The sequence below is a fragment of the Falco rusticolus genome, chromosome 9, assembly GCF_015220075.1.
Source record: "Falco rusticolus isolate bFalRus1 chromosome 9, bFalRus1.pri, whole genome shotgun sequence".
NCBI lineage: Eukaryota > Metazoa > Chordata > Aves > Falconiformes > Falconidae > Falco > Falco rusticolus.
Window position 1 is genome coordinate 34,184,459 of NC_051195.1, and position 24,946 is coordinate 34,209,404.

Genomic DNA, 24,946 nt, shown 5'->3' on the forward strand with positions numbered 1-24,946 from the left:
AACTATTTAGGCCAGACAAGTACTGTCCCTATCTTTAGAAACACATCTGCCATCAGTGTATGCTGTCCCTGCTGACAGTTTCTCCCTGTCCCTGTAGTAGTCTGCTGTGACAGCCCAAAAAGCAATGCAGTGCTAACAGGGATGTAACAGGGGAAGAGTACATGTTGCTTTCCTGTGCCAGTTATCCTTGTCTGTGCCAGATTCTTAAAGCTAGCACATGTTCCTCTCTGTATTTAATGCTCTTGGTCTGATACCCCAAAATGAATGCAACCAGTAGATTTGTTGGTCAGGAAAGAATCATCCTTTGCTGAGAGGCATCTCTAGCTTTGACTAGTCAAAAAGACTAAGACTCTGAAGTGTCTCATCTTTCCCATGCTTCCTTAAAGCAATGTGACTTAAAATTTACTGATCTTTTCCCCCAGGTGGGACGGGGGAGAAAAAAAGGGAACCAGAGGGAAGAAGAAATGTAATGTACACTGAAACTGGTTTTGGGTTCTGATGTCAGTTGTTCAGTTGGGGACAGTAAATCCAGTCAACTGAGATCTGTACAAACTTGAGGCTGAATCCTGTCATGCCACCTGCTGCGGTGCCCTTTATTTATTGTATCAACAAGTAAAACTTCCCTACAGAGAGCTGCTTGGATGTTGGAGTGCTGGGCCCTTCAACTAGCAAAGTTCAGATACCAATCACAGTGTTCCATTCACCTTAAAGACAGCTCTTACTTGTGAACTGAGTAAAGGATGCCTGCCATGCCTCAGAAAGTAGCAACTCTGTACAGCTCACTTTCCAATACAGTAGAGATGCTTTCTCTTTCAGAAGAGGAAACACCTCAGTCTCTGAACTGGGTTTGCTCTTCAAAGCAATTAAGCCTCTTCTCACAGTGGCAAGCTACAGTGCTTTAGATTTTTCGTGTTGGTGGCATCTGCTAGTAGCCGTTATAAAGATGTAATTGAGTGGGTAATGGCATTTCTGAACAATCAAATAATATATAGCAATTCAAGTGTAAATTGGTCTGAAACTGGTCTCTTGGGTGCCATTTCTGCCACATGAACTGCTTCCACATACAGATCTGAAGTGAAAACAGGAGTACTTTAAGCATGTTTGCATTACAATAGTGAAAAAAATTATTTCAGGCTATTGTTTGAGCACTAAAGCCACAGCAGGCTTGAAACACTGTTATACTCAGTAAACAAAGATTTAAGGTAAGGATGGCTATAGGTACAATGAAGTTCAATTCTCTGCAACTTATTTTCCCCAGGATAGAGACTGGCACTAAAATAGCATCCAGTCTGCTCTACTTTTCTTAAAAACTGCTCATCTAGTAGTTGTCCATTAGGAACTGATCCATTTGGTCTGCAGTATAGATGTGTATACTATATATAGATGTTGAAGAATGAGATACCATGACTGTTAAAGATACGATTCACATAATGCAAATATTTAATATGAATGTTGATGATTTAGCTTCCTTTGATATTAACAAATTGGAAACAACTCATATATACTGCATCAAGAATTAGAATGCCCGATTTTGGCTCACCAAATCATCTCAGAATTGTATACCAAAATACAATTTAAGTGTATTTTCTTTCCATCTTGATGAAACAACACCTGTGCCTCCAATTTAATAATTACTGGTTAGACTCTTCTGTTCCTTATTCAGAGGAAGTGTTCAGAGGGAAATACTGACTCTTAATTCATAACTTGACTTTAATGATGTTCTGATTTCAATCAACACTCTCAAAGACAGCTCTAGAATCATTCTCTAATGCTGTAGCTAGGCAATTCAATTGTAAAGACTAAATAACCTGCAAATCACTGGCTTTCTAGTCTGGGAAGTTCTCTCCTCCTTCTCACTACTTTGCATTTGAAAAACTAACTATATGGGAGATGCTTGAACTCTAGCATGAGCTTGCATTCACTCAGCTCTTAAGAGATACTGGATTAAAATCAGAAGCCTCTTGGTTAAATCTGTTGAGAACTCTTTCATGACTGATTTCTTTTTCTATTGGTAATTACCTCAAAGTTACCAGGCATGAGAATACCAAGGCTAGTGTTTTGCACACTCTGTTGTATACCTAGCCCCTTACTAAGAACTGAGACAGCTGGCACAGCCAGCAGCTTTGCTCTGCAAAGGAGAGACTTCAGATTAGAGACCAAAGCGAGGGAAGATGAGCAGAAAGCAAAATTTTCACTGATTTGGTGGCTGGACAGGCTGCCTGAGATGTCCATTTACCATTGCCATTATTGTTTGCTTTTATGACAGGTTCTGTTTCTGTTGTGGTGCAAAACATGCCTGAACGAAAATAACCAGCTATTTCTTAATTTGCCTGTTTTGTAGTTTTCCTTTAAATAGAAGGGCAAGATTCCACCACAGTAGGCAGTTACCCTTAGTTTTCATCATACTAGAGCCCGAGCTGGGCTAGTGTGGCATTGCTAGTCTAGATTTGCTGTCAGATGATGGAAAGGATGCAAAGCTCAAAATTTTAAATAAAAAGAACACTTCTTCCCTCAGGGAAAAGCAAGAGTTTAATACGGCTAATTGCTGTGCAAAAAAAAGATACTTTTTGCTTCCCCCTAAAAGAAAATCAGCTCAATTCCCTGATGAATCACTGCAGAAAACAGAACAGTTATGCCAGATCTATACCTGCTCCTTTCCTTAACAAAGATCTCTGTTAAGCAAAAAGCAGGGAGTGGGGAATGAAGAATCAAAAATAAGGTAGAAAGGGGTGGTAGAAAAGAAGGAAAAGAAACTTCTATTAAGAACTGGAGTTCCTTAGAGATAGTTTGTCTTTAATGCTCTGATACAGCTGATTTCAGCAATGCAAAGACAGCCTGTATTTTCTTGTCTGCAGAATACCTAAGCACCTTTAGGAGGTATGCATTTTCTTTGGCTGGCTGTTTGTAAGGAAGCACTGCTGAGTGGAGGTGTAACACTAAACAGAAACATCAGTTACTTGTGTTACAAAAGGAAGAGGTGGGAATGGAGTTAGTTACAAGGAAATGAGATGAAAGCATAAAAAAAAAAAAAAAAAAAAAAGACCATTTCAGATTGTAAGTGCACTTCTGAAGCAGTGCTCCTGGGCATACTGTATTTCAGTGTAGATTGATCTCAGTGTGCAAGATTCTGCTCAGATGAGTTGAAGGTGCTCTTCAACCACTAAAACATATCCAGTACCCTATAAATCAGACCACAGCTTACACAAATTCCCCTCCTAATAGCTAACAATCAACTGTGGTCACTAGTGCTGTTGATCTGTTCCTATTACACTGCTAATTGGTGTCTGGTAATATAGATAGCAGCTATTCAATAATTTCAAAAGTCAAGAATGAGAAATCCTTAGCTGCCAGCTTCCTGAGCTGGAAGACGTGCTTATTTTTGTACCCTTTGGTTCTAGACTCCAAACACTGAACAGAAACTACTGCAGTTGAGACCAAGAGTATTCCATGCAGTTTGGAGGTTTCCATATTGATTTCTGCTCATATTCCAAAATAGCTACATCCTGCTGAGTCAAGGCCTTTCAGCTCTTGCTAGCAAGGAAACTAGGAGTACGATAATACTCCTATATCTCCTAACAAAGCCTGCTTCTAGAAAATAAGTGCTTTGATTGCAAGAGGGGCAAAGCACCTGCTTGCAACTACTGAAACAGAACAGTGACTCTCCCTTGCCATAGCTCAGAAACAGCCTAGGATTATGACGCACCATCAGCACTAACACACAACAGGCTGGAGGTAACAAAAAACTGGCTTTGGGCTGGAGATAAGGAGTCTGAGTAGGAGCACACAGGAGTAATGCTGGCTTGTCTGTATGTAGTTATTTCTACATACAATTAATATTGAAACAATTCATGCAGGTGCAGGTAAATCAGATTAAAACAGCAATTTGCAGAAACTCTCAACATGTGATATGCAACTAGACTATGAGAGAACAAAACCGCCTGCTGCATTTAGGATATATTTACAGGTTACTCCATTTTAAGGTCTGGCTTCTAATAATCCATACCAGATGGAAAGGTGTTAATCACTCAGTAGCAACTAGGTTTAGAAAACTTTTCATTCTTGGCACACTGTTTCCTCTCGCCCTAAGATGGATCAAGAACTCTAGTCTCTTGGGCACACATTCAGATTTCAGAGGAAGCAGATAACAGCTGGCTGTTATTTTTTTGCCATTGAAAGCACACAACCGTCTTCTAAAAAGAGCTGAAGTCTTTCCAACCTTAAAAAACAACTTAAACCAGTGAAATCTACTTCCTAGTCAGTTCACATTCCCATGTCTATAAACAAGTCCTTGTAGGTCTAAGAACAATTAAATCCACAAGTGAATATGAATGTATCATTTATTTGAAGTGGACAATTCACATCATTAAAAGTCACAGGTAACAAATTTTATCTGGAATTTGAATCAGATGTTTATTTTATAGTTCCCAGGGGCAGCTTCAGAGAAAGTTAAAATACAAAAGATAAGCAGCACGCATCACAATCAGATGCGGTTGAGGAAAAAACCTAAAATATGAACCCTCAGAATGCAATTTTAACAGCAAAAATAATAAAAAAAAAAAAAACCCTGACCTGGGATGAAAGAGATGGATCTTGAAGGCAATCCACAGAATGGCTTCTTCGATTATTTATTGTTAAAAAAGTATGCAAACCATGGCACAGGCTTTCAACTGCAAGGAAAAGAAAACCTTGTCCTAACATATTCATTGCATAAGTCTAAAGTAAATACACAGAAAATTTCAAGTAAAGGATTGTGGTCTGAAGTAAAAATTCCATTTCTTATTTAAAAAATAAGAACGCTATCTGTTTTTCTTCTCTCCATCCACTGGTTGATCCATTTCAGAGTCATATTGGCATTCTTCCACACATTTCTTAGGGAACCAGCCTCGTTCTCTTATTCCACCTTAAGACATGAAAAGTTGCATTAACTTGGAACAGAACATGATCATTATAGAGGAAAAACAAGAGGACTGGAAGAGACATCAAGAGGTTACCTAGGTTTTCTTCTTCTCCAAGGCAGGACACGTAAGTCATTCCTAACATCACTGCCTGGGGATGCATGGATTCTCTCCAGTGCTCCACCTTCCTTGAGAAAATCTTTCCTAATATCCTATCTGAATCTTTCTGTCTATAATTCAGTTTCACAACTTCTCTCTCTACACACCAGGGACAGAAGCAGCAGCCAACCATTTTCTCTACAACACACTTTCATGCAGCTGATTACTATTTGTACATACCCTGGCTTTCTCCTGTCTCCTCCTCCTCTCCAGGTAAGCCATCCCAATTCTTTCAGCTTTCCCTTGTAAGTTTAATTTTCTAGTACTCTGAATATTCTCATTGTTTTCCTCTCAACCCTTTACAGTTGATCTTCCTCTTTCTTGAGATGGAGTAACTGCTTTTACTTGTGGCAGTATTTCAGCTGAATCTCTGCCAATGTTGAGTAGGATGGAAGGATTACTTCATGCATCTCAGGAACTATATGCTTTTTTATTTCTTGGAAGTGTTGACTCATCTTAAGATTACGATTGACTTTTTTCCTCAGAAGAACTGCTACTTAATCATTAATTTTATCTTGTTATAGTGCAGGTTGTTCTTCCTATTTATTAATAGTCGTATTCTATACATTCCTAACATATCTCATCCTATTTTTGAAGCCCAGTTCTCAAAAATGCCAATGTTATTTGGAATTCTAATCCAGCCTCTCTGTACACACCAAGTTCCCCACCCAAACCACATTCCACCTGATGTAAAAAGAAAAAAAAAAAAAGATGTAGTACAGATATCTCCTGCTAATCTTCATAATAAGCAGTGCAATACAAACTACAGAATACACGCTCATTTCAATGACTCATTTAGGTCTGATATTTGAAAGTGTGCATTGGGGTGAGCAGCCAAAGCATTTCTAGCCTGTGAAGGTCTTGGACCTCCCACAAAAAAAAGCATGGGCACTTTCAGTGTAGTGACTGTTGGCTGCCTCTCTTTTGCCAATACAGAATGTACATGCAATGAATTAACTATTGTTTGGAAGAGACAGCGGAATCCAATGCACCCTCTAGCAGGTAAAATTCTACCTCAGTCCTAAGCAGGAGGGCTAAAGTAAAAACCAAACATCTCACTGCAGATGGCTGTGATGTTGTCTCTCTGCGGACTGTAAGAATCATTAAGATCTTTGATAGCTGTAGTTGTTAGTCTCATAAATGCATGTCAAAGTCCTTGGAACTGATCCCAAACCAAAGACATAACGTCTCCACGTTTTTAAGATATACAAAGAGTAATCTCAGGTCTTATACATACATGGGGTGTCCAGTAGGAAATCTCAATGTATTTAAGACAGACCACTACTTAAATTTCAAAAAGAGAAATCATCATTAACCTCTTTAAAGTCCAAAAGTCTTAACTTTTTCTTAGACTATGAAGTGTTCTCCTTCCCACTCAACCTTCAGAATAGTACTAAATAAGTGTTCTTTCAGTTTGACAGAATCATTTAAATAAAGTTTATCAAAATTGGCAAGTCTACCTGATATAAGAGTAAAAACCACGGAGGTGGTTTTAGAGGAGAGAAAAGTTAATGCCAGTTATGGTCAGTCATAACACATTTTGAGAACTGAACATGTAGTACTGTCCACATCTCTAAAAACTATAAAACTGATTTTAATTTTCAGCAGAAGAAGTGAAAGTAACTGCTTCATACCATCAACAGCTGAGTTGAGAATCTTCTCACCATACATCCAGTGGCTGTGGAAGAAAGCATAAATAGGTAATTAGACGCCATAACTCATCTCAATAGTTCTCTTAACTAAACGTAAAGGTGTGGAGCCACTAACTTTAAGCCTCTTGTGGCTAAAATCAGATCCCCTTTACTCAGTGCAATTCTAGGTTCTTCAGTGCATGGTGTTGTGAAGAATGTTTGAACACCTTTGGTCACAGGGCAGCAGACACCACTGTAATCTTCTACTGCTCGATATCGCACCTGCAAGTTTGAACAGAACATGGCAATATATTGTCATAAGGAGTTACAGCCTTGATGACAAGTTTCATACCAAAAAAAATATCAAGAATTAAAGCATACTGTTAGATTTCAGCATAATGAAAATAGCTGTCAAAAGGGACTCAATTCTAAATCAACTGTTTAACAATGAAGCACAGGCATCTTTATTATCACATTTCTTACTATCTGGAAACTAAGGAGCAAATGCAGAGAAAGTTAAACATTAAGCTTAACTAAGCAGAGGTTGCAGCACACCGTGTGGAAACACAAATTTATGTTTAAATAAATCTAAAATTTTAAAATTTGAATTTAAAATTAAATTTAAAAATTATTTTATTTCTTGATTTTAAACTTGGGAATTATCTCAGCAATTACTTACATTAACTTATATTGATATTTCAAAGTCATTTCAGACCAAACTTCACAAATACTTACGCTTCTTACTCGCTTGTCTGCTTTCTGTTTCAGTTGCTCTATCTACAAATGATTATAAATAGAAAGGCAGTGTTTAGTTTAAGAGGACTTGTGTATTCAACACAAAATGAAGTCAGGTATTGAAACCATGCAGCAAACATAGGAAATATCAATACCATTTAAAAGCACTCACAAAAGCACAACTTTTTAATCTACCAAAAATGGGAGAACATTTAAACGAACTCCTGTTTCTTAAGTATATGTATTACTAGTCAGTCTATTTATAAAGGAAAGGAGGCAATTGGATAGTGGGGAGGATTAATTTGAGATATCATTGTAGATCAATTACCGTCAAACTATACTGATGACAGCCATCTCTTACTGGCCAATCCAAGCCATCTCCCTCAGGAATCCCAGACCATGTAAACACTTGCTTGAAGTTCTTCCATTTGCTTCCCATGTCATAGGGAAAAATAAAGGTCTCACCTGTTCGGTAGTACTGGATTCTGTCTTTGGCCTGAAAAACAATTCAGAAATGCAGTACATAAAATCATACCCTACCAAATGCAACTGAGCAGCAAACATTAAGAAAGCCAGGTCATAAGCCCTGTATGGGTCCATGAAACCCGAAGGGAAACATTTGGAGGCAAGAGCAGTAAATTCCTGCTATACTAACCCAGGCTTTTAAAACTACTTACGACAATCATGACATTTAGAAGTGTGTCTGGTTTGGGTTCCGTCCTGTCTGTCTGTCCCCGACCCCATTTACCTTTAAGAACAGTCAGTTGGCTATAGTGACTAATCTGCTCCACACTCATTTTATGTTACGGCATTCTTTTAAGGACTGATGCCTGACTATTTCTCAGTTACATACAAAGACTTCCACTGCTCAGGATTCTTTGATTAATAATCATGAGTATAATTCAACCTTAGTAGTATCTATTCCACCTCCAAGAATTGCATATACAGGCATGCTCTGAATCGCCCACATTCTGCAATCATGAACTTGTCATTCTTTCAGTTACAATGACCTCTAGTGGAGCAGTCATGGAAGTAGTTTGTTCTCTTTGTTGCAAGAATGTTTTTATTAAACACTTTGGTGTTACAGTCTGCGTATGAAGGGTCATATTAGCAGCCCATGTTTTACAGTTAAAATTTTAAAGATTGTTTCAAATTCTACTGTATAGTTGTAACAGGATTTTCTTTCATTTATGTTCCATTGTCCTATTATTTAAAGGTCTAACAGGATTAGGATCCAGGTAAGCTAGATTCCATGCAAAGAAGAAGGCATTACAATACTTAGGTACTTATACACAGTCAAGTTCCTCATGATAATTTTGATATAGGATAAAGGAAAGACAAGAAGATAATAATGAAATGTTTGTGGACTTATACACAATAATCTGGTAGCACTGAACTAGCTTCTAAACATTGAGTAAGTTTTGCTTCCTCTAAACTTGGCTTCTGCTGCTTGGCCATATTCTGAAAAATCTTGCAAAAACCTCTACAAAGATATGAAAATCAAAAAGAAATGTAAAGGAGAGAAGATTAAGTATCATTATTTTCTAGTATTTCTTCTAAATCAAGAAAAGTCCTCCCAGGTTTAATCACAAGTAGGAAAGGAATAAAATCATGAGCAAAAACATGCCAACTAGAATGGCTAGAAGAGGCGGACAGAGGTACAGGCAGGCATAACGAGAAGCAAAGACAACTCAAGTTTCGGATGAAAACACATATTCCAAGTAGGTAAGCAAAGTCTCTTAAAAGCAATTACTTTTCTGTGTTCACACCAATTACCTCAAACAAAAAAAGAAAAATCTATGCAATTAAATGATTTCTTATCTATTTCAGTGAATTTCAGAAACAGTAAGGGAAAAGTTGTTGTATGTGTTAAGTCAGTGATGAATTGAAATGACACCTTTGGTTTTAATTCAGAGAAGTGAAAACAGGAGATTATTATTAAAAATGTTCTCCACATTTATCAAAGTACAAGAATATTGTAATTAAAGCTTACCTTTTCTTCAATCCAGGACTCGATTGAAGTTTTATTTGTCAAAATTACTTTCATCTAAAACAGAAGTGTTAGGTGAAATTAGCATTGATTTTCTGCAGATATACATCAGCTAGACAAAGAAAACTTCATTTAACAAAAATGTGCTTTAATGAACAAAGCAACTTTTATAGGTTTAACTGAAACATATTAAAAACATTCAAATGCTATCTTCTAGAATTACACACTTAAGGCTGTACCACAGAGTTATTTCAGCTTATGCTTAAAATGTGTATTTTCGTTCCCTTCCAAATATCTCAAACATTTAAAGCAATATATTGGGCATGTTTATATCTATTTTCAGGGACAGGAGCATGTACTCCTGAAATACCAAGTATTTTGTCTTTTCCAGAGAGCCCTGTTTTCTCAGTTCATTAGATGTTCACCTCCAACTTCTCCCATGCAAAATAACATAAAAAACCAGTGGTAACAACAGAGGGACTGGGAGAAAGCAACATAAACCCCTGTAAAAGTTACACAGCAACATAAGCTCTAAACAACTGCTCCTATATCAATCCTGAATTCTGTTTCTGCTCCACAAGCAGGCAAAATTCACAGCTTTTAACTTCTTTGTAAGAGAAGCCACAAACTTACCTGGATAATAAACAGCATGCCAACAGCAATAGTAGTTCCTAATGCCAGTCCTAAGGCAAATAAAGATGCAGCAAATGCGGAGAGTCCAAAGGGAATAATGGGTCGAGGGTCTCTTTTGGCTGCACTCATGTCAATCTTTACAGAACTCCACCCAAAAGATATCTGCAAAGGGAAAATATCATTCAGCTCCAGAACATTCCGACTGCTGAAACAAGTTACCAATAAGAAAACTGGCTTTGAAGGCAAATGTCCAACTTCTGACAGTAATCAGAAAAACCCCAACTTGTATTCAAAAGACTTTTCCTCTTCAGAAACACATTCTTTACTCGATGTAGGCCTCCTCTAGCTGGAAAGCTAAACCAAAATTGCCATCTTGCAAGCTCCACAAGTTAGGCCCCAAAACGGCAAAAAAAATCTGGACTCCGGTACATTAACAAAAATGCATTCACCAGTTTCAGACAGAAAATGTCTGCATAGCACAGCACCCATTTTCAGTGGAAACACTACAGGTTTTCCTCTGAAAGCTTTAGCAGATAGCAGTGCTCAACATTATTGCTCTGCAAATGCAACACGCAGCCCTCATCCGTTACGCTCCGTTGATGTTTTTAAGCTCTTCAGTGCAATCCCAAAGGCTGAAATCAAAGCTCACAATCTTAACCATGGATCTGAAATAAGGGATGTATTCCAGAACAAGTTTTGCTTTTTGTTGCTGCAGTTAAACGTTTGCGTTTAAAAAAAAAAATGCAACTTAATTTATTTTTAGCTCAAAAAATAATACTTTTTTTTTCCCTTGCAGAACTGGATCCAATTCTAAAAAAGTGGCAAGCAAAAGAAAATAAGTAGCATCTAACTTGTGTGTTGGAAATAAATAGCAGCTAGTTTCTGTGCCAGCCAAAACACAGCCTGTCTCTCTCTATATAAAGCACTACTCAGAAACTGTCTTTGGTCAATGCAAAGCTCTAGGAAACTCCCAATAATTATGACAAATAATGGGGGGGGGGGGGGGCAGGGGAATGAAAGAAAATGTAAACAACTTTCTCTGGATCCTCCTCCAATTAATGAACATAATTCTCACAGGCAGAGAGCAGAACTCAGAATATATGTTGAAAGAATAACAAGGAATTCCATATGCTTCTTCTCAGGAAACCGAATTGTCTCATACTTTCAGAGATAAATTATCCATCTGACTTAGATAATATTTTAAGCATTTAATTATGTTTTCTTACTCTGTTGTAAAGCTGAGTGTACATAGTCATAACAAATATGAAAGAAGCGTGAATACATCCCAGTGGAGCTAAGAGAAGAAACAGAGTGAAAGATGCATGATTCTGGTATCCACAACAGTTGTTTATCCAAGGACAATGGTGATCCATCTTCATGACACATCTGTGAATAATAAATCCTGATTAATACAAAGTACGTGTATGATGTTTTTAAAAAAAACTCAAAGAAAAGGACAGCTAACTTTCCACTATTTACCCTCCGTTCATTTATTTAAACCCACCGATTTCTGGCAGATCAGCCCAGTAGTTTCTTTTTCTGGTGCTATTCAGAACGGTATTTCATGTTGTAGAGTGATAGAAAGCAAAACAAAAAGCACTCCCAGATCCTACCCTCCTTAATTACCCTTCTTTTTCTTTATTCAAACTTGCTAGTTGCTAATAAACACCATATTCCAGAGCCAGGAGATAGAGGCCTAGAACAGGATGTGTAAGAATAACCAGCACAGTAATTCAGCGCTAACATTACTGCCAATTTTTTAAAATAAGCACACCAGGAAAATGAAATGTCAAATCCCCTGCAAACTACTTGTAGAAAGAACATATGAAGATACATGGACAGAAGCGTGTTAATGCCTCTTTCTTTTCAGCAGCAGACCCTCTGAAAGTTTCATCAATTGCTACATACTGACCTCAGACCACTGTTAAGTTCTTTTCAAAATCTATTTAACAAGTGTGAACACCAAGAGATACTCTTGTATTCAAAATAAAGCTGGTTATTTTGGCATAGCTTACAGGTGCATAAAACCCACCTGACAAAAGATTTGTCCACATCCGAAATTGCACTGATTTAACTTAACAGGTGTAAAGGTCACCAATTATAATGTTGCAATTCACCTGTACCAAACCTGAGTGATAAACAAAGGACTAAACTGAACAAATATCCAGCTCGTCTGAATAATTGTTTTGGAACTACTGACCTCATTATCTTTTAAACTAGTTCATTCCCCATAGGAAGTTCAGTTTCTCCCTTGTAAAGAATTAATTGTTCTGCATTACCACATGCTCAACTACCACTGTACAAGCTCTTGAACACATAAGCACAAGTGTTTCTGAAGAAGTTCCCAGATCTTAACTAGAAACCTCACCCCATTCAGGTGGGCCACAAGAAGTGACTCATGCACTGAAACTTGTCACAGCACGGAAGACTTTCAGCGATGGTTTAAGTTATTAACTTCATTGCAAGAGGCTACGTATGGGATGAGTTACTTTGGCCAGAGATGAGGGGGCAGAAAATCCTTAAAGCACATCAGCAAAATGATTTGGAGAATGTGCTGCAGTTTCTTCTGGTTTATTTCACAAAAGATAAATTATTTAAAGAACCTGCTTCTGGAAACGCACCCGTCAGGATCTGCTGCTGTTTTCTACCAAGTCCTCAGTGTAAAGATTCTCACTCTAGGAAAAGAGCCTAATTTTAAAACTTGGGATGATGCAGCCAAATTACAGCACTGCTCTACAGTTTCAGTCTCTCCTTCCTAAAAGCACACTGACTGCATATCTTGTGTTTATAAAAATAACAAATGAATGCATACATTGCAGTAACCTTTTACCATGTTCTCCAATAGTCCTGCCCAGTAAACCCAAGAAAAATGCAACTACAGCTTGGACTGCAGACAGCTGAAGGGGCTTGCTTTTTTCAAGCTGCACTAAATTCCAGTGCAGCTATTTAAAATAAAAGCATCCTTTACCTCAGAACAAGTCTATTGGTAGACTTAACACATAACAAGGCACAAACTTTTAAAGTTGACCCAAAAGGCTTCACTTAACATGCAAACTCTCCTCAAAGAAGTCCCACCAAGCTTTAGTGAAGACTAAAGAACAGTCCAAAATTTCCCCTCAAATCAACATTTAATTCCCATTTGGAAAGAAAACAGAATAGGTGTTTCTACTCCCTGAGCAGGTGAATGCCTGGACTCAGAACTTACAAAGGACTGAAATATTTTAAGGTATTTATACAAGGCTCACTTCCCTGACAGTACTTCAACGTTTTGTTAATAATGTCAAGAAATTTCTAAAAGGAACTGATTACAGGCTAAAAAGAAAATGTTAAGAACAGATTTATTTATTAAGCTAAAACACAGTAAAACTGTATAGAAAAGCTATCACTAGAAAGTAGAAATATTTGAAACAGGTATAGTGTTCACATGGAAGTCTTTCAAAAATGCACAATACAAGACTTGGAAGAACAAATTACATTAATAGCTCATCACTAGATTTGAAGCTGCTTTTATATGGAGTTAAAACAATTTTAAAGACAGTACCTGTTACACTTTCGACAGTGGTGTGAACGTGGTGCCTTGTAAGACTGACACACTTTACAGTATTGGAGATAGATGCAATCCTGAGATTTTTCCTTTAAACAGAAGAACAGGTGTGTTAGACGCGCACATAATTCTACTGGCAATATGTATCTCGGCACTTTCCTAACCTAAGCATCTTTGCTTTCTTCTGACAGGGTGTGTTTCATAACCCAACCCTATTTAATGGTAGGTGGTGAGGAGATGAAAAAAAAGAAAAAAAAATAATCTCTTGGCTGTCAGCACACCCATCTCCCACAGTTGAAAGTGCTGCTGCTAAAAAAACATAAATGGTTCTTCCATTAGGAAGAGTGACTGTGCAAGTAGGGTTTCATAGTGAAGTTCCAAGAGTGAAAAACAGCATGATGCCTTTGTAATTTTTTTAAAAAGCTTATGTACCTTGTCTCTCCGTTTTATGCTGTGAGCCAGTCTAGGCTTACTACTAAGACACAGTACAAGCATTAATGTTCAACTAGCTCTTGTTTGTCACTCTCCCTGTCTTACACACGCACACACACCAACGATGATGGCAAGGTGGGAGATAAGAGACTGTAGACAGCAAGTAGTAATAGCGGCCAAAATCTTCTCTTCACCAAGTGGAATACCCAGTCGTCCTGCCAGGACTACATCAGGATTGCCTTCTCACTAGACTCTGTCCTGATAAATATTCCACAAGTAGAAATGTGATTATTACTAATCTTTGTATCATGCCACTGGAACACAAACTCTGGCCAGCTGTTGAGACACCGAACCTGTACCATTCTGGTCCCTGGCCACTACTCTTCCAAGGAATTACTGAAGGAAAGGAAATGCGAATTTCTACCTTGACTTATAAAACTGCGTCGAACACACGACAAACATGTAACTTTCCAACTCACATAAAAAAAGATTAAATTTGCTAAGTGAACTTCTTCTAATCCCTCATACTAGCAGTAGAGTCTTCCGTGCAACAGCACCTGCAGGAGCATGTGGATAACCTTGAAGTTCTCGTTCCCCGTACTCGGGGCTGGCACAGGGGCTGCAGCCGGTAACGCGGCGCTGCCGCCCGGCCCCAGCCCGCCGCAACCGGCCGCATGGGGCCGTGCCGGGGCGCGCTGGAGGCGGCGGCAGAGCGGGAGAAGCAGAAAGCGGAGATGTCGAAACGAGATAAGGAGAGAGAGGCCCGGCCTGCGGGGCCGGCTGCATCCTCCGGGGAGACGGGGGAAACGGCGGCACCACGGTACGCGACCGGTGCTGCCTCCCCGGCCCTGCGCCCAGCCCCGCCGCGGGGCGCCCCCCCCGCGCCTCAGCCCGGCCGTGAGGCGATCGAAAGCCAGCGCTTACCGGCGTCCACCCCAAAGGGACGTACCCCGGGCCGACAAACATGGCGCTGAAGTAGTTGTAGAGGATCATGACGGTCCAGTTGAGGAGCATGATGAAGTTGACGCTTCCCCCGGCGGTGTCCAGAGGCCAATACCACAGCGCGGCGTCCGCCATGGCGGTGGCGGAGCACACGGCCACCACGGCCAGGGCTACCAGCGGCCCCCAGTGGCACAGCCGCCGCGCCCGGCGCAGCCCCCCCGGCCCGCCCATGATCGCTACCGCCGCCGTCCCGCCGCCGCCGCCGCTCCGCCGCCGCGCATGGCGCCCGCCGCGCTCAGCCCCGCGCCGTCCCACCGGCCGCAGGGAGAGGGAGCGCCGCGGGGAAGGGGAGGGGAGGCGGCGGGGCCCGCCGGACCTCGGCCCCGCCCCGCCGGCCCGGGGAGGCGGGGGCAGCGGAGCCCGCGCTCGCCTCCGCCCGCTGGTGCCTCTGGCTCGGCCACCGCCCCCCGGCGGTCCGTTGGCAATAGGATCCCGCTAGGAAACAGCGTCCCGCCGGGGGGGGGTAGGGCGCAGCCTCGTCCCGCCGCCTCCGCTCCGCCGCAGGAGCGGTGTGAAAAAGGCGGGGCGCCCACGCCGCGGCGGGGTCCCGGGCTGCAGGGCGTCAGTTGGCCTGCCGCCCCTACCGGGCCTAGGGCTGCGGCTCTAGCCCCCAGGCGAAGACCACCAAGGGGTGGCGAGGCGGCAGGGGGGAGCTGGGCCGTGCTGGTTGAAGCGCTGGAGCGGGGGCGGAGGGTTTCGCCGGAACCTGTGGCGAGGCGTGCGGAGGTGGGGGGACGCCTTTGCGGGTAGCAGAACGCGGAAGCGCCTCCGTGCGGAGCGACTGAGCGCGCCCGGCTGAGCGCGGCGCCTTCGCGGAGCGCAGTGGGGCTGCGGCCCCCCCCCCCCCCCGCACCGCCGCCGCCATGTCCTCCGATTTCGAGAGCTACGAGCAGGACTTCGCCGTGCTGACGGCCGAGATCACGGGCCGGATCGGGAAGGTGCCGAAGCTGGTAGGAGGTGAGCGGCGGGCGCCTGCGGCGGGGGCGGGGGGGGCTGCTGGCCCGGTGCCGCGGGGAGGCCGCCGCCGGTGCCCGGCGTGCCGGGCTCCCACTGGCGCTGCTCTCCGCCTTCGGGGCCCTCGCTCCGCGCCGCAGGCCCGCCCTGCTCGTCTGCCAGAGCCTCCCCGGCTCCCGGGCAGCTAGGGGCGGTGGGGGTGTCCCTGTGCTTTCAGCGCGGCCTGTCTCCGTGTCCCGTCACCCCGGTGTCTGTCCTGCTCGTTACACAGCAGAGTCGGGAGTCATCTCCCTGCCCCGGGCTGCACGTCCGCCCGAGCAGCGAGTTGTCTGGAGAGATGCGTTATGAATACCCCAGCAGAATATTTGCTGGGCAGCTGGGGGGGCGTCGGCCCTTCCCGTGCGACCCGCCGCAGGGCCCCCCAGAGCCCGGCCGAGCCGAGCAAGGCGGCCGCTCCCTGTGCCAGCTCTGCCACCGGGCGCTGTGCATTGCGATCGTGCCACGACGCCGGGCGTGGAAATCGGGTCTTTTTCATCTGGCACGGACAGAATTTGTGTGCGATTTAATCCAAATCTGTATTTTTGCTGCCTACTGTTAAAATATTTGATTTGGATAATTGACCGTGGTGACTCACTTGTAGAGGCAGATTCAAAGGAATCAGTGTTCGTTTACTTTAATGTGTTTTGTCAGTAGCCTGCAGCATTCATGGTCTGATTCATGATGTGTCCCTGCAGTAGAGACAATAATGTCTAGAAGAGTGTTAGGGTAGAAAGCTGAAAATCATAATCTTTCTAACCAGTCCAGCTGAATCTTCTAGCGTGTACGAATCACTGCCCTAATATTGGGCTCCTGGTACCAGACCTGTGGAAGCTGAAACTAGTCAATTTCTCGTCTGTCTCTCTGGTAGCTCAGCTTAATTCCTCTTCTCTTTCCACATCATTAAATATTTCTGCCTCTGTTTCTTATGCACATTTCCCAAAGCTTTAGGATACTTACAGTGTAGGAGCGGATATCATATAAGGAGGGAATAAACACATACTAATGGTATACTTTCCCATATGACTAAAGGAAAAAATACCGTGCATCCAGGACCAGAGAATAACATCCTACTCTTAGAGTGGGAAATGCATCATGAACTGATGAAGTTATGACTCTAAACAGGATTCAAGGTAGGTGGTCAACTAAAACATATGATCTCAGGGCAACGTTAATTCAGAGGTCCAAAATATGTCTGAAATGAATAAATAGGGGGATTTTGAGTAAAAATCTGTCTGATTCTGGGAGGCTATGTCCGATTCTAACCTTAGCAAGTTAGAAAGTCTTCTGTTAAATTGGGATTGAGTGACTAGTCACAGGCATGATTAAAGGACAGGAAAGTATGCCTTTCCATGGGCTTAACAACACTGTTTTGTGGTTGAACTTAACAAAAAGGACATGGTGGGGTAATTCAGTTGCAATCTGCAGGTACTTAGGAGATAGAAAGCTTTTTCTGTTTTATAATGGAGATTTACAAAATGAAGAAGAGAGAGATCCAAAGAGTTCCTGTGATTGAACTTTTGAACTAGTGTAATTTAGTCTGCTCAGAAATTATATTTAACCTGTAAATGGCCACTGGAACAATTTCCTGAGAGGGTGAAGTGAATTCTTGACTAATGTAAAGTACCTAATAAAGGCAGTATTTCCTACTGCCTCACAAAGGGCTGTTCACTTTTAAACAGGGTAAATTTAAGAATCTCTTGTAAGGACAGGGCAACATCATAAATGCACTGCTGGCTCCTCTTCTGAAAATCTGTAGTGCTACACTGATTTATGAAAAAAGAATAGAGATTTAATTTCCTAATTGTATAGATTTTGGAAGTCATCAGTGTCTGTTCAATACCAGAAAGAATACTCTGCTTAGTAGTAGTGGATTTCCATAATCCTCTCCTTTGATCAGTCTCCCTTACTCATTTAGGGAGACTTTGGAGCTTAAAGACATGATATTTGAAGAGTATTGTCTTAAACAGTGACATAGCCTAGAAGCAGCAGGCTTTGAAATCATGAATCTTTTACATGGCTATTAGAAGGGTTTTTTTAGAATTTCCCATCCTCTCAGAGGAGAAAGAATGCATGTTCCCTGTGGGTGGTACTGCTCTAAATGGCCTCGAGATAAGGCAATGCTTACTTTGTTTGGTTTTGTTTTTTTCAAGAGGTGGCTTTTCCATGTTAGGATTTGAGGCTGGTCATACATGGTTTGGACTGGCTTGTATTATAGCTACTTCTTGCACTGTACATTTATGAGTGAGTGCACTGCTTCCGTTTTCAGGGCTATTTTGTCTTTCATCAGCAAAAAATTAATGTATGACAAATTGCAGTCTTAGCTAATAGAGGTGTTTAACCACCTGGAAAGAAAAATCTCTGACTATGCTGAACATTTTAATCAGAAATAATTTAAATACACATTTTTCCCTTGTTTCTTAATAGGAATATTTGCAAGATCTTTGCTTCTTCATCACCAGAAGTTCCAGTTAGTTCTTGTGGAGATGGCTGTGAAAGCCTCAAAAAGAGGATTATGAGGTGGGAGGGGGACATGAGGAGAAATGCACGTGAGGTGGCAGTTTTCAGAAGCAGTGATTTGAGAGAGATTGCTGATGGCCTTCTTCCTCCCTGCTGGAAGAAGCAGGATGAAAGGTGTAAGGACTTGTGCTACTTCTGCATAATACAGAGAGATCTCCTGAAGTCTAGTGACTGGTTTATTTCCTTCTGCTACCCAAGATGGACCTGCTGTAAGCTTCACGTTCAGTTGAATTGGAGAAATACTGGTTAATGTTTTGCAACATTCCTGCATTTGGTGTTGTCAGGACTGGATGCTGTCCTGTGTTCTAGGACGATGATGGCTCAACAAAAAATCCTTTTGTCACAGATGCTTAAATAGTTCAGCAAGAAGTGTAACAAAGGCACTCTGATACGACAGAAACAATAAGCAGCAGGGACAATAGCATGTCTTGGGAAGAAATGTCTTTTCTTTGTTGCTGTTCAGGCAAACATCATCTGGAGAATTAAAGGAAGTGTTATCAATAGAGAAATGTCTTGTAAACAGATTTTCTGTGATGCTGCTGTAGGTCTTTGAAGAATGAAGATGTGTTTTATTAATATTGCTTGGTGTTTCAGAGAAACATCTGTCTTGTCATTTGACCAAAAACTTATAAATTTTGATTGCTTGATCTGAAAGAGAGTTTTATCAGCACAAATAGTGATACTTAGTCTTTTCCCAGCACAGTAGCCTCTGGATTGTAATGATTTTAGACTTGAGTGCTTCTATTCTTCTGATACTTGATACCTGCATTTTTTACTGGGCAATCAAAGCACTGTATTTCAGTCTCTAATAGATTCAGCTGAAGAAAGTTACACCTTTCATTATCTGTTGTACCCCTGCACTGGAGTTTACTATCTCTGTTTCAGGTCTGGCTCATTATGTTGTGCATCTTGAACCCGGTTTTATAACCCACAGAGAGAAATGCATGGTTTGTTCCATTTGTCTCTGCTGTTGGGACAGTAACTTCTGGCAGTGACGGACATTTAAACCACCTCAGCCAGTGTAGCGAAATCTGCAAGTGGTCTATGAACTGAAGCCATTTGTTACTCAATCTTCCTTAGCATGTACTAACAAAAATAAGCAATTCCACAATCAATGAGACTACTCAGTCTTGGTCCAGATGTTTTCAATGTCTTCATTGGCTGTGAAGTCAAATGAATGCTGTGTTACCTTTCTACACTTGTAGGCAGATTTCTGCCTTTCTCTGTAACTGCTGTGTGTTGGGGGACAAAAGGGTGACTAATGCAAGAGCAAAGCTGGAAGAACTGGGGAAAAATATAGTAAAAGCTTGTTTCTTTTAAGAAAGTGATACAACCTTCTGTACAGATACAGAACAGATTTCTTCATTTGCAGTCCTGACCTGGAACAAAAAACCACTTTTCTTTCCAGCCTTTATCTATATTTTGTCAATTTGACCAGTAAAATTATACAAGCTACATGTAATATTTTCTTTAGGATATTCTGTCTGGCAATGTGGAGGCCAAAATTGTATTGTAAATTTAAATATGTTTGATGTAGCATTGTTTTGTATTTTCTTAAAAGGATATTATCAATTCTGAATTAAGAAAAAAGTCATAATTTGTTTTCACTGTTTCATATGATGGAAGTATATTTAAGGAAATGATCAAGTAGGCAGATTGAAAACTACTAAGACACAGGAGAGTAATACAGTTAGTAATATGAGGATCTTTAATTGAATCATGACTTGTTTGTCCTGATCTACTACATTAGTGGCAAGCTTCTCTAACTCTGAGTAACTCCCTCTGACTTCATCTACAGTCTCTGAGCAAATCATCCTGTGGATATTTTACCTCCTTTCTATGGGGATGCTGACTGTGAAATAAGTTATTTCCTTAGCTTAATCCTGGCAGTAAAACTGGAAGTAAATAGTTTGAAAACGATTCCCATGAGTGCTTTCTGATGGACAGCGTTGTAGCATTTCATGCCTCTGTTGCTGATACCAACAGCAGGCCTAGATATATTGGCAGTCCTGCAGGCAAGTGGCTCCAGGCAGCATGCTCCTGCCGGGATTTTACATGGATGTGGCTAGAGGAAGAGAGGAAAGTGAAACTGAGCAGGTGATACTTATACTTTGGTAAGCTTGCTTTTTCTTACCAAAGTGGCTCTGATGGATCCTGCCACCCCTTCTTGCTTTGGGGACTATATGGTATTGTATGCCCTAGAGAGTGGCAGTTGCAACAACTTCAGCTGCTTTCTTGGAAATCCACATGTCTGTATTTGAAGGAACAACAAAGGCCCGTTAGTAGGCCTCGCATGCAGCAGTTGCTCTGGCCATCAGCTGGGTGATTGTGTATTGATAAATCTGGATGATGTTAAAAGTGCAACTTTGGAGTTCAATTAAAGTTTAATTAACTAAACTGTTGAAGATCATTTGAATACCTCCCCAGTTTTATGGGAGCAGTTTCAGCCAGACCTCCTTGTGTACTAGTAAGTTTTCCCTACCAATGGTCTGTAGCTTAAAATCCTTGTGGGTAGGTAAGATCTTACTGGTCAGTGGAGTGCTAGGCAGTTCTTGTAATCACAAATACACATAGATTCTGTACAGCATGAAATACTTTCCCCAAACCCCCAACTTTATATCCCTAAATTTCAGGTTACTTCATGTGTGTGGAAACTGTAATCCAGTAAAACTCAGGGAAATACTGAAATTGCTGTTGTACATATCTTTGCTGCTGCTGTAGTTTTTAAATTTTATTTCAGCCTCAATAAAATGGTATTGTGTGTTTTATATCTTACATTGTTTTTCCTTTTGTCCATCATAATCTTGTCCACTTCCAAATGAAGGAAGGAACAGAGGTGTTTTAGAATGCTGGGCAGGAGAATTGAAACGTGTGGGCAAACAAGTGGCAGATTCTCTTTTCTTTTGGGTTTACTTATGTTAGGAAAATAAAGTACTAACCATTATGTTTTCTGGCTTGGGTGCCATCATGAGAACCTGGTGGGGAATTAAAGAAAGACATTGCTAGCAGAGAACTAAAAGTGCTGCACAAAACTTGGTGTTTCCTATACCTGCTGCTGTAGGATAATCCACCAGATGTGGCAGTGTGAATTCCAGATTTTCAAGGAAGATGCTGTTTTTCCATGGCTTTAGCTTTGTAGAGAGGATTACTTGATGAAATTCTGGGCCTCTTTCAAGATTAAGAGCAGACACTGTTTGGGAGGACTTAGAGCTGAGCTCCGACTTTGAATTTGTGTGGGGATCTAAGTGCATTTTTCTCACTTGTATTGCTGGCAGAGTTCCCTTTACTTGGGGGGCTTCAGTCTTCTTCAAGATTTTATTCTAGCTACATTTTGCCAGACAGTGTTCAGTTCTTACTGCTGCTACCCAGAAACACCTTGGTTTGTTCATGTGGGATGTTGTGGAATCAGAGCCTGAGACAGTCTCAGCTTTAGGTGGACCTCATCAGCCCTGGACCACTTGTTTATCCAGTCCAGTCTCAGAAGGAGTCTTTTCTGCTTCTCCAGTTGACTGTAACACATTCTTGAGAACTTTGGCTTCTTGGAGAGGAATTTTCCCTTGGTGAAGCATCTCTGACTATAGTCTTATTTGGGTGCTGTAAATTAATTGCCCGCATATTTTACAATAGTGTAGCAGCTTCTTGGGTGATAACCTAGTGCATACGATCTGTTCATGTGAGTGATGGTGTATCCTCCGAAGGCAGCTAGTTATTTGCAAAGATGTCTGCATTGTCGTAGAGGTAGAAAGATGATCCTCAACCTGATGCAGAGCTCCAACATACGTAACTGAAGAAAGACAGATCATGATGTTCATGCATCCTTAAATGAGAGTGTAGAGTGTTTTAGGTAAATGTAAAGATACATGGATAGGCCCATGCAAATGTAATGCAGGATACTGTAGAACACCAGGGGGAGGACTCAGCTAGAACACAGCTTGTTTAAGCTGGGAATGCTGCACCAAAAACTCTGCAGCAATATGTAGAGGAATGAAGGCAGTGGGTTGATTGACATGGATGATATGCAGCTGTAGCTCATTCCCATTAAGTGGTTAAATATCCCTGAGGAGTCTGGAAGGATGTTGGATGGAGGAGGAGCAGTGTGGTCTGACCTCTGGAGGAAGGAGGAGCAGCAGGGACAGTAGCATCTGACTGATGGTAAAAGCCTTGTTGCAGCTTGCTAGCTTACTTGTGCTGTGACAGCAATATAGTCCTTTTCAGAAGTAGTTCTGTTGCTTTTAAGAAAGGTTGTTTTAAGGGCATGTTTTAATTTTATACGGCAGGAATTCTGGTTTTGGTTGTAACCTCATCATCTGGTTCCTGCCTATGGCTCTAAGCTTGTTTAAAAAAAAAAGTATTTCAGCTTGTGAGAAGCTAAACTACATATGCTTAATAAAGGGTGTTCCTCTTGAAATTCAGGGGCTTGTGGCTTGCAGAGGGTCAAAGGAGATCATCAGGTAGTCCGTTTTGGTCTTTAACGTGTCAGTTCTAGGATACAAAGAGATCATGTGGAAGAGAAGCAAAGGAATTCAGGCTAAAAAAGAAAACTGTGAAGTCTGAAGACACACAATAAAGTCTCTTGTGCCAACATAGACTTACCCATCATGATCTCTGAGCAGCAATGACTAGAGATACTTCTGCACTTTTTATCTGCTTCATCAGACAAACCACCAGCATGGATATCTCATGATGCTCTTTCAAATGAACGGTGGTGTGAAGGGTTGTATGTTCAGAGTTTTGTTGTTAACTTCACTGAGATAACGGGTGGATTTACAGTCTGAAGGGTGGAAGCTATGGCCACGAGAGGGGCACAAAGTGATGCAAGAGGCACTGCAAATAGCAGTATTGAAGCCCCTGTATCCCACAGTAATTAAGCAATGTGGGGACGTTTTTGTTATCCGGTGACTGACTATTCCTCAGAAAGTTCCCTTTCATGCTGTAACAAACCAAGTGGTCCAGCAATTAGAATATTTGACAGATGTGATACTGAATCTTGAGTTCTTGGCTTATGTTGGATTCTCTGCCTGAGAATGAATGGTTAAAGGCATGTTGAAAGCCAGATGTGCTCTATATAGCTGGGATATTAGGCTTATTGGGGAACTTGACAGATGACGACTGCTACATATAGCTTATAACTGATTTTAATGTTTTAAAATTTGCATCTTTTATTACTAATTTACACTTTTGCTGCCCCTGGAAAACAGTGGTTTTCTTGTAGTTTCTGTGGTGTTTCGTTTTGTTTCTATTGAAGCAAAAGAAACTATTCTAGACCCAGCACAGGAGCAGGGAAACAGAAATCTCATGTTTCTTCAGTACCTGGATTAATTTTAAGTAGGATGGTTGGTTTTGTGCATCTCATATTTTGCAAAAAAAATAGGATAAGCCTTTGTGCTTAAGCCATGTTTTTTTTTTTTTCCTTTTGGTGTAAGTATGTGTCTTCTCATGCATTTGTACACACCCAGCAAGCACCTGCTGAGGCATAACTCTTACACCTGGAGCAGCTGTAACTGCTTTCCTAACTAGCAAATGCTGTATAACAAACCTCAAGACTTCAAGCATTCTCCAGTCTCCTTTTTTTCTTTTTTTTTTTTTTTTTTAGTTAGTAATGTGGGTTATCACAGTGTGCAATGATGTCACAACAGAATGAATCCTTTCAGTCAGTTTTAACTTTGAAGCTTTTGAAATGGTATATTTTTCTTTCATGGCAAGAGCACAATTATATTGGTATTTTCACAATTCTATTTCAGATGAGAAGAAGCAGATGGTTGTGAATGTTGAGAAACAGCTTGAAGAAGCAAGGGAACTGGTATGTTCTGACTTTTCATGTTAACTGCAAATTCCTAGGGAAAATAATAGGATCATTAGTGGTAACATTTAACACACACGATCCCCTAAGAATACTTAATCAATTATTAAATGAAATAGTATTTTTGAGATAGTTCTTATTTGAGAATATTAAATACCCAAGAGGAGTGAGTGTATCCTTTTTTTTAATTTTGTGTTAAGTCATTTAAGGTTTGCATTATTGCTGTAAGCTATTACACGCTGCTACAGGCTTTGAGCTGTGGATTGGGTCTTTTAATTCAGTTCCTAAAGTAAGTATTTACACACCTGGACTGTTAGTTTTTCTTGTAAGACCTATGCATTGTGATTTAATCTGTGTGATTGTCGTGTAGAGTACTAGATATTTTTTCTTTTCTAGCAAGTGAGGCATGAAGATACGTAGTTGTTTAAGGTCAAGTGGTCCACACTGACAGAAGAAAGCAGTGTGTTAAACAACTGTGACTTTTTTTTTGTTTTTTTGTTTTTTTTTACTTTGTTCCCATTAAAGCCTGTCGTGTTCTCCATCTGGACGGAGCATAAAAGTAGTATTGTAGATGTGGAGTAACTTAGCAAAGGTGTTGGTGAAAGTTGAGAAATT

The 24,946-nt window shown here is 41.0% G+C and overlaps 2 protein-coding genes across 9 annotated transcripts in view; one reads left to right on the forward strand and one right to left on the reverse strand.

The window, feature by feature from the left end:
- Window positions 1-4,319: 4,319 nt before the first annotated feature.
- On the reverse strand, window positions 4,320-15,347 carry ZDHHC6 (zinc finger DHHC-type palmitoyltransferase 6). Of its 2 annotated transcripts, none has more exons than XM_037401450.1 (10): window positions 14,944-15,347; window positions 13,585-13,676; window positions 11,270-11,429; window positions 10,044-10,205; window positions 9,414-9,467; window positions 7,749-7,916; window positions 7,421-7,462; window positions 6,822-6,967; window positions 6,689-6,732; window positions 4,320-4,900 (listed from the first exon to the last, which is right to left on the reverse strand). In XM_037401450.1, the coding sequence occupies exons 1-10, from the start codon at window positions 15,190-15,192 to the stop codon at window positions 4,797-4,799; spliced, it is 1,221 nt and encodes a 406-aa protein (XP_037257347.1). In that variant the 5' UTR covers window positions 15,193-15,347; the 3' UTR covers window positions 4,320-4,796. The 2 variants fall into 2 exon arrangements, with proteins under 2 accessions (XP_037257347.1, XP_037257348.1); XM_037401451.1 differs by lacking the exon at window positions 4,320-4,900 and adding an exon at window positions 4,907-5,738.
- A 100-nt stretch (window positions 15,348-15,447) lies between these two features.
- VTI1A (vesicle transport through interaction with t-SNAREs 1A) overlaps window positions 15,448-24,946 on the forward strand; it is a 276,781-nt gene continuing 267,282 nt past the window's right edge. The window contains exons 1-2 of one of the 7 annotated variants that reach the window (XM_037401452.1): window positions 15,448-15,978; window positions 24,273-24,331. In XM_037401452.1, the coding sequence (XP_037257349.1) occupies window positions 15,885-15,978; window positions 24,273-24,331 (153 nt within the window). In that variant the 5' untranslated portion in view covers window positions 15,448-15,884. The remainder of the gene's footprint in view (window positions 15,979-24,272; window positions 24,332-24,946) is intronic. The other 6 variants (XM_037401455.1, XM_037401458.1, XM_037401459.1 and 3 more) reach the window with 6 other exon arrangements.

Bases quoted from the DNA above. Each gene is read 5' to 3' on its own strand.
- ZDHHC6 (XM_037401450.1), bottom strand. From the start codon at position 15,192: ATGGGCGGGCCGGGGGGGCTGCGCCGGGCGCGGCGGCTGTGCCACTGG. The intron at 11,430-13,584 runs GTACTGTCTTTA...TATTATTCACAG, and splicing joins CACTGTCGAAAGTGTAACAG to ATGTGTCATGAAGATGGATC. The intron at 4,901-6,688 runs GTATGAAGCAGT...TCATGTCTTAAG, and splicing joins TCTCAACTCAGCTGTTGATG to GTGGAATAAGAGAACGAGGC.